General features: G+C 45.7%; 1 protein-coding gene across 1 annotated transcript in view; it reads right to left on the bottom strand.

Annotated features, from left to right (window-relative positions):
• Positions 1-3,840: 3,840 nt before the first annotated feature.
• Positions 3,841-10,184, bottom strand: part of LOC143294146 (secretin receptor-like) — a 166,648-nt gene continuing 160,304 nt past the window's right edge. The window contains exons 13-14 of the mRNA XM_076605577.1: positions 7,171-7,783; positions 3,841-3,950 (exon numbers count right to left, since the gene is read on the bottom strand). Coding sequence (XP_076461692.1) covers positions 3,841-3,950; positions 7,171-7,783 — 723 coding nt within the window. The remainder of the gene's footprint in view (positions 3,951-7,170; positions 7,784-10,184) is intronic.

Here is a 10,184-nt window from a genome sequence, read left to right as displayed (position 1 = left end):
GCGACCACAAGCCACAAGGGATGCATATCACGAGCTTGAACGCTGGCAGCAGGTAGCAATTATGCGCTTACGCACAGGACACTGCCGCCTCAACGCGCACATGTTCAAGAAGCTGAAGCTGGCACCATCACCGACCTGTCCCTGTGGTCTTGAAGACCAAACACCAGAACATGTTCTGCAGACTTGTCCCCTCCACCAGGGACTGAGAGACACCGTGTGGCCAGAAGCGACCCCACTACGCACCAAGCTCTACGGCTGCAGACAAGACCTGGAAGCCACGACGACATTTGTCTCGCAGGCCAGCCTGACTCTGTGACAAGTGCGACCGAAAAGAAGAAGAAGAAGACACGCACACTAATACATACACACTCTCTTTTTCACACACGCACACACACACACACACACACACACACACACACAATCAAAACACGCTTGAGCACTGTCAGTTTTATTTAGCACAATACAATATCCAGCCATGAAACAACAGCGATAATGAACAAGAGATATGCCAATCCTTGTGTGTGTGTGTGTGTGTGTGTGTGTGTGTGTGTTCGGGGTGGGGGTTGTTTGCGGCTGCTTCCAAGTCCAGATCGCCAAATCGGAGAAAGATGTCTTTACATTATGTATGTATGTAAGTATTTATGACCAAAGAAATAAGTCTTATCACATGCGCGAGCGCACGCACAGAAACGCGCGCGCGCGCTCATATACAAGCGCGCGAGCGCCGCGCCAGCTCTGAATACACACGCGTACGTCTGCACACATGAATGTAGCCTGTGTCTCTGACACTCACACACGGACACATTTCTCTTTCTCTACCCCTCCCCCCTCTCTCACACATGCATCCACGCACCCACACGAATGGATAAATAAGTACAATCAGCCTGTCTTAATGTGTATACATACTGTAGGCACTACTAATATTACCATTAAAAAATATTGTGCTGTGTCAATGAGAGAATGGTATATCTTGAACAAAGAAAATTAACAGCGCCTTGTTTGCTGGTGTGCATGCAGGGACTCCATGTGTGTGTGTGTGCGTGCGTGCGTGCGTGCGAGCGTGCGTGCATGCGTGCACGCGTGCGCGTGTGTGTGTTTGTATTCGTCTATCAACGTGTGTGTGTCCTTTGCGCACGTCTATCCTGTGTGTGTGTGTGTGTGTGTGTGTGTGCGCGCGCGCGCACGCACACAGGCGCTGGTGTGTTCGAGCACGGAAGCGCTCTTCCGAGGCGTGTCTGAAAAATGAATCAATATTCTTTAACTCTGAAAACAACAACAACAACAAAAACACGTGTATGCGAGAACGTTGAAATGGACCAATGATAAGAGAGGAGGTTCCATCCACGTGACATCGCCTATAACGAACAAACTGACCGCTAAAACGGTTAAATAATCATCGACTGATCGGTGTCTGAGAAAGACGTTTCTGAGAAAGACACATAATGTTTGATTAACAATGTCCAGTAACAACGGGTGACAACGAGAACAACAGCACAACCACCACCACCACCACCACCACCACACTTCACAAGACGAACGACCAAACAACCCCGGCTTTTTAGAAACAGTTGATAACCACCGGGCCCAGGACCAACATCAATCACTGATTAACTAAACCAGCCAATAAACGTGTACAACACTGAGACTTGACTGTTAGAGATTCAGTCATAATCATTTTAAACAAAACAACAAAATAAGACGAATATGCAAATATACATCGACATTACAATACATCGTTAATAAATAAACAAAATAACAGGACATCGGATTAACTGCTGTCTGGCCAGTTTCAGACGAGAACGGGGAATGGGGGTGGGGTGGGGGTCGTTGGGGGAAAGGGTTAAAGCGATTGAAATCCACTGGAATAGTCAGTGAAAGTACCCCCCTCCAATACACACATACTCCCACGTACGCACGCATGCACGCGCGCGCGCGCGCACACACACACACGCACACACACACGCACACGCACAAACACATATACGAGATCGCGCGCCTAAAGACACGCACCGCACAAACGGATTAACATTTGAATTCTACCCAGCAATTCACCATGGAAATTTCTTTCACGCGCTCGCACGCACACACACAGCATTTACAAAAATATGTGTATGGAAAACGAAGACACCAGGGCGTGGTGTCCATGTGTTCTGTGTGGCTTATTCAGGATTAAAGAGGCTATGTCAGTCTTGAATAAAAGCTAATTTGTGTTTGCACATTTCTTCTGTCTTTGCTGCTGTGTGCACATGTCAAATGATTGGTATAAAGACAGGCCCGGCGCTTCCTTTTATGAGGAAGTGTCTGGGTTTGTTCCTGTGTGCTAGCTGAATCGGTAGCGTAAGCATCACTGACTTGAAGTTGTGTACCTTGTGTAATGGAGAGAGTTACCACTCTTTACTATTTGTTAATCACATCGCCTCCTGGCCTCATTATTTGTTAATTTCCAATATATATATATAAATGCCAAACATTTGTATGCTGTTCCACCGCTTAAAAAAACAACAACAAAAACAAAAAAAAAAACACTCGCTAGTAGTCCACACCAACGTTACGTGTCACAAACAAGAACGAGTTCATTTTATCGGAGACACTGTTCACAGTACCGGTCGTCGGGAACGGAAGGGGCAGTCAAAATAACAATGAACTTCATTCAACGATAAGGTATCACCAATGTTGTCACCCCACCCCCTAATCCCTCAATAAACGACCCCCAACCCCCCAAAAAAGAAAACGAAAAAACAACAACAACCCAACAACAAAATAAAAACAAACATTAATGCACCAGTCAGTTTACACGTTAAAAACAGTCAAACTGAAACAGTATCTGTTATCATTTGGTCCCCCCACCGCAATTGGCTTCTCTGAGTTTGCACTGCATTTGTTTGGACACCTTTTCGGCAGAGTTTATAAATGGATAAATTCGAATATGTAATGGCAGATATATGACAAGAAACACGCTCAGAATAAACACAGAAGACTAAAGCAAAATAATGGATGTCATTACCAAATTAAATATACCTTGTAAACTTGCAAAAACAGCCACCGAAAATATTCAAAATCCAGCGATTTCCACGACGAAATTGAATCCCTTCGGTGACCTGAAAAAAAAAAAAAGGAAATGGAGACGCACATGTGCACGCGGTTCTCGCTAAAAATAACCGGGGAGTCCTGACGAAAATCCGACAGAAGTGGCTCGGCACACCCTCCCCTTATATGAATGTCGTCACTTTCATCCCGGTCAGTCTGCTATCCTTCAATCCAAACGGATCCAAAGTTGGAGGCGTGCACTGAAATGTACCAGGCCGGTCGTGTAAAGTTGAATTTAGTCGTTAGCGAGGATGTGTGTGTGTGTGAGAGAGCGTGGGTGTGCGGTTAACGAGTGTTTAATATAAATCTGTCATTTTCCAAGACGTGTGTCAGGACTGTGCGTGAGCTGTATAGACGGGTGTATATCACATCGGCTGGCAACGCCCATCCACATCACAACCCCCACCCACATTTGGTCCCCTACCCATATGACTGCCCCACCCACATCAAAACACCACCCATATTGCAACACCCACCCACATCAACATCCCCCTACCCACATCACAACGCCCCTGTCAACGCACGGTCCTGGACATTCCTTTCCAAACACACACACATACACACGAAATCTGTGGTGTGAACTGGATTTTCGGGGGTTCTGACTATTACTGTAAACACCCTACCAGTTACTCCAGTCGTTGAACAGCAGGTCACACCCCACACACCCACACAGGTCATCCGTTATTAAGTCTGTCTGTTTTTACCTTATTTTCCCCCTGCCCTATCTACATTGTTTCACTGGTAATGTTCCCTCTACGCTCCTTGCGGTTCGATTGCCGCAGTAGTCTGAGCGCCGTCAGTCCACAAGGGACTATCGATGTTAGGTCGCCAGTGGGCCAAGCACCAGAGGAGACCCTGCACCGCTGTTCAGTCAATTTAGTGGGTGCTTTTAGCTGTTTTGATTCAACATACGCAAGATAGCACCCGCTAGGCAACCCCCTATTGGTGACAAAAATCGCTCAGTCGTGAAGCCAGACCACCCTGTCCATCTTCGTTCCCAAGACTGCGTTCCCTGCAATGGGTGTCTACAAGCTGAATTCGAGGCCGTTGATTATTAAAAAAAAAAACACCCAAAAAACAAACAAACAAAAAACAACAACAAAAAACAAAAACAAAAAACCCCAAAAAACCTTATAAATAGATAGATAATAAATAAATTAAAAAAAGAAGTAGAAAAAAAAAGCCCAAACAGAATGAGGCAGTGGGTGAATCACAATGCCAGTCTTCTTTAACTCCTGGACTTCCGAAATTTTTTTTAGAAAGTGGTGTTTCAAGCCATAAATTAATATCTAGAACAATCAGCAAAAAAAGCAAACAAACAAACGAAAACAAACCAAACAAACAAACAAACAAAAACAAAACAAAACCCCAAACAACAACAACAAAACAATAACAACAATAAAAAACAAAACAACAGCAACAAAAAGCAAAACAACAACAACAACAAAAAAACCCAACAACAAAAAAAAACAAACAAAAAAAACACAACCACCCCAAAACAACAACAACAACAACAACAAAACAACTGAGAAAAACGTCAGGATATATACTACTTTAGATCAAACGCGTGGGTTTTCGGCCTTCCATGGAGTTATTTCTCTTCTTTTGATGTCATCAGTGACGTCACTATGACCTTGACAGTCACGACAGTCAAGGGGGGTTAATACGAGGTTTTACGCCTGTGCCCCCCCCCCCCCCCCCAACCCCCCCCTCCCTCAACCCTCCCCCGCCCTCCTAGTGGTGTTTCTTTCACCCCCACCCATTACAGTTCCCTCCATGAACGATCAGATGTGTTATTTATTGTCTTTGACTTAAGAATGTTGGACTGAACTGAAATACGCAAACACGCTTGTTCTCTCACTGCGTCAGTATCAGTAGTCCCATTTGCAGCTACGTGTAAATCGCAATGAGGCATCCACAACGCCACCCCCCTCCCCCCCCCAAAAAAAAAAAAAAAAAAAAAATCAACAAAAAACAAAACAACCCCCCCCCCCACACACACACACACACAGACACAAAACAGCAAACAAACAAACAAAAAACCAAACAAACCAAAAACAACCCACCATGCTCTTCTACCGAGACTCCTCCAGTGTGTTTCCAGCTCTTAACCCGGCACGCCACAGCTTCAAAACCAACAAAACCCCCTTGTGAACATCAGCTGCTTGCCACCAAAACTACCTGGATGAAGAAGCGTCCATTATTCTGCTTCCCCCGTGTCTTGAGTGGACACCACCGCTGTTACGTTGTTCTGAATACTGCTACGTCCATAACACATCTGCTACCGCCGTTGACATTCCTTCGTGTCCATAACCATCCAGAGAGTCCTTCTTTTTGACTCACTTGTGTAAACAAAGTGAGTCTATGTTTTAACCCGGTGTTCGGTTGTGTGTGTGTGTGTGTGTGTGTGTGTGTGTGTCCGTGGTAAACTTTAACATTGACATTTTCTCTGCAAATACTTTGTCAGTTGACACCAAATTAGGCATAAAAATAGGAAAAATTCAGTTCCTTCCAGTCATCTTGTTTAAAACAATATTGCACCTCTGGGATGGGCACAAAAAAAAGAAAAAGAAAAAAAGAAGCCTAATTATATGCAAACTGCATTTACTGTTATATTTATATTTTTTGTATTCTCTAAACTTGGCACTTTGATCTGATATTCTAACCCAAGAAATGGAGCAGTCATTATTATCATTTTTTGTTCAAACAGGAAATTCTTTTGCTAAGCATGGAAGTTTTATTTATTTTGCAAACGTTTTGGTGCAGATAGTAAAAAAGGGAAATTATTCTGTAATTAATGCTAGGGGACTTAATTTGCTTTAAACTGATCTTTCTCATCTTAAACATACCATTTTGAAATTATACTCAGTACATAAAAAGCTTGGATTTAAAAAAAAAGTGTATCACAAGTGAGTCTTGAAGGCCTTGCCTCTCTTGTTTTGCCTTGTTCTGCAGTGTCCAAGCAGTTTCACCTTAAAGGGTACAATAATTATGTATAGCATACGCTTATACCATACATGCATATATACTGCATTTTTGGATGCACACACAGACCACACAGTGCTCGTCGTTAAGATCTAACTGATTATTTTTAAAACTTTTTTTTTTCATTATTTCATAAATTATTTGGGTTTGATTTCTTTTCAGAAAATAATCGGATCACTGTCTTATGCCTTGAGACGTTGGGTTTAAGAGGAATGGGGGCAGGGTCAGTGCTTTGACACAGATATCAACAATTATGTTGTGCTTGATACTTTATGGAACATTAAAAAGTTGAATCCTACTATCTTATTACTATTATTTTTAACAACAGTAGTGACACACTAACGTCGATGATGATCATCAGTCATCCCGATGTTCGTAATTTCTTAGTAAAACGCACATTCATGTGTTTGTCCATTCAGTTTGGCCAGGCCATTGTTTGTTTTTTTTTCGTGGCAGAAGTTGTTGTTTGTTGCCCACCATGAAGAAGAAAAATGACCATGGGTATCGTTCGCTGATTTGGTAAGGAACACCCCTCTCTCACACGGCAGGGAACACAGTTCGGGACAGAACACATCTGCGGGGCTCTCAGCTAGCATGCTTTCCGGTTTCGTGCACTCTGCCCCTCCCTTCCACCCCCCACCCTTCAACTTTGTTAACATGCCCCCCCCCCCCCCTTTGCCACCGCAATGTATTTATTTTGCGTCACAGATTGCGCCACCTTCTCACCTCCCCGCTTCTCCCTACTCACACACACACACACTCACACACACACTCACACGCACCTGTCCTTGCCATCTCAATGGCCACAAGTACTTTGAGGGAGAGGGAGGACGGGAGTACTAGTAGTAGTAGTAGTAGCAGTGGTAGAGGCAGTAGTTGAGCATCACTGGCTGTAGAGGAGAGGCGGGTGGTGGGGGAAGTCACTGAACGCAAACACAAACTCCTTAAAAAAAAAAAAAAAGAAAAAAAGAGAAATATATATATATTTTAAAGCCCATCACATAAAAACCGTAGCGGTGCTGTTGTTCCTGTTCTTGTCCCACATCAGTTTCACCACCGCCTCCTCCTCCTCTTCCTCCTCGCTCGTAACACCACCACCACAGAACGTGGGTGATGTCAGCGGTGACGTCAGCGGCAGGGCACCACCATTCTCCGCGTCACCGTCACCGTCAAAGACCGACAACTCCAGCGTCCTCTGCTGCTGGAAAGCGGCGCGCTTGGCCAAGGCGTTGCCCTTAATGGCCTGTCTCAGCAAGGAGTCACTCTGCAGCGGCCTGACCTCTGCCTCGCTCGACGACACCTCGCGATAGAGGGGGTGGTGGTTGTGGTGGTGGTCCAGGTCATGTGACCTGGCCTTCTTCATGCGCATGCGCCGCTTCTCCGAGACTGTCAGCAGGTCCTGGGGTGTGTCGTCCAGGTGGGAGGAGGAAGAGGAGAGGCTCCGGAGCTTGCGGAGAGGACCGGGTCGGGCAGTCGTTCCGGCGGCGGCGGCGGTGACTGTCGGGACGGTGGCGACGGCCGGGAAGGGGTGGCTGAGGAGGAGGAGGTGGGCGGACTGGGAGCGGTGGGCGGCGCTAGAGGTGGTGGGGGTCGGGGTGGAGGCCGGGGTCTTGTTGCGGTAGGAGGAGAAGGCGAAGGAGCGGGTGAAGGCGGTGGGGTCCCCTTTCCGGTAGCGGTGGCGGTACCACATCCTCTTCAGCTCCCCGTGCACCTGTGTGTGTGTGTGTGTGTGTGTGTGTGTGTGTGTGTGTGTGGTCGGCAAGAAGCAAAACCCGTCACGACTGATGGTGGTGGTGGTAATGATGGTGGTGGTGGTGATGATGGGGGTGGTGATGATGGTAGTGATAATGGTGATGATGACGGTGGTGGCGATGGTGGTGGTGATGACGGTGGTGGTGATGGCGGTGGTGGTGATGGTGGTGGTGATGATGGCGGTGGTGACGGTGGTGGTGATGACGGTGGTGGTGATGGCGGTGGTGGTGATGGCGGTGGTGATGATGGTGGTGGTGATGATGATGGTGGTGGTGAGGATGATGGTGATGATGGTGGTGGTGGTGGTGGTAGTGGTGGTGATGATGATGATGATGATGATGATGGTGATGATGATGATGGTGGTGGTGGTGGTGATGGTGGTGGTGATGGTGGTAGTGGTGGTGATGGTGGCAGTGAGGGTGAGGATGATGGTGGTGATGGTGGTGGTGGTGATGATGATGGTGGTGGTGGTGATGGTGGTAGTGGTGGTGATGGTGGTGGTGGTGATGGTGGTGGTGGTGATGATGGCGGTGGTGGTGGTGATGGTGATGATGATGGTGGTGATAATGGTGGTGATGATGGTGAGGGTGAGGATGATAGGGATGATGACAAGTTGTGGTGACGTGAAGATGATGGCGGCGATGATGGCGACAACGACGACGACGATGATGATGATGATGACAGGCTGTGGTGACTTGGTGGCAGTGGCAATGATGATGGCGACGACGATACAGTAACCACTGACTACTACTGCTGCTAGCTACTATTACAACTAGTCCTATTCCTACAACTACTACTACTACTGCAGCTGCTGCAACTGCTACTGCCTTCATTGATGGTATGATGATGTAATGGCTGTGAGTGACAAGGATCACCACATGAAACAATATATTTGTATTTATATTTCTTTTTATCACAACATATTTCTCTGTGTGAAATACGGGCTGCTCTCTCCAGGGAGAGCGCGTCGCTACACTACAGCGCCACCCCCCCCCCCCTTTCTTTTTTCCTGCGTGCAGTTTTATTTGTTTTTCCTACCGAAGTGGATTTTTCTATAGAATTTTGCCAGGAACAACCCTTTTGTTGCCGTAGGTTTTTGACTCACTTGTGTAAACAAAGTGAGTCTATGTTTTAACCCGGTGTTCGGTTGTCTCTCTCTCTCTCTCTCTCTCTCTCTCTCTCTCTCTCTTTCTGTGTGTGTGTGTGTGTGTGTGTGTGTGTGTGTGTGTGTGTGTGTCCGTGTGTCTGTTTGTCCGTGGTAAACTTTAACATTGACATTTTCTCTGCAAATACTTTGTCGGTTGACACCAAATTTGGCATAAAAATAGGAAAAAATTCAGTTCTTTCCAGTCATCTTGTTTAAAACAATATTGCACCTCTGGGATGGGCACAAAAATAAAAAAAAGAAGCCTAATTATATGCAAACTGCATTTACTGTTATATTTATATTTTTTGTATTCTCTAAACTTGACACTTTGACCTCTTATTCTGACACAACAACAAGAGGAGTCCTTATTATCATTTTTTGTTCAAACAGGAACTTCTTTTGCTAAGCATGGAATTTTTATTTATTTTGCAAACGTTTTGGTGCAGATAGTAAACAAGGGAAATTACTCTGTAATTAATGCTAGGGGACTTAATTTATCACAAGTGAGTCTTGAAGGCCTTGCCTCTCTTGCTTTACGTGCGCTAAGTACTTGCTGCCTCGGTTTATCGTCTCATCCGAATGACTAGCGTCCAGACCAGCACTCAAGGTCTAGTGGAGGGGGAGAAAATATCGGCGGCTGAGTCGTGATTCGAACCAGCGCGCTCAGATTCTCTCGCTTCCTAGGCGGACGCGTTACCTCTAGGCCATCACTCCACAATAGCGATGATGATACTGTCAGAATCAGAAGGGCCGATCTGAACACACTTCCACAACTACCGTATGAACAAGCACGTCGCAACTGGGAGTTTGAATGAAGAAAAAACAAAGACACACCCACACACACACACACACACACACACACACCACCGCCCCCCTAAAAAACAACAATAAACAAACAACAAAAAACAACAACAACAAAAACCAAACCCATCAACAAACAAAATACAAAAACAACCAACCAGCCAACCAATGAAAAAAAGTGACCATTCCTAAAGCCACAGGTTAAACATACGTTGACACTCGTCCCTCAGTTAAATCCGTGAAAACGAAACATTACATTTTGTCTGCTGCCAGAAGTTTGAAAAAAAAGGGCCTGATTTAAAAGCATAAGTCCAATGTCACTGAAACAGAGCTGGGACATATGATAGTCCCTCTCCTCTCTCTCTCCTCTCTCTTGATAGTTTGTATGGGCACACAATTATTCTTGCTGCGA

The sequence above is a fragment of the Babylonia areolata genome, chromosome 19 (assembly GCF_041734735.1).
Source record: "Babylonia areolata isolate BAREFJ2019XMU chromosome 19, ASM4173473v1, whole genome shotgun sequence".
In the NCBI taxonomy this organism is placed as follows: domain Eukaryota; kingdom Metazoa; phylum Mollusca; class Gastropoda; order Neogastropoda; family Buccinidae; genus Babylonia; species Babylonia areolata.
This window is presented reverse-complemented; position numbering and strand designations above follow the sequence as displayed.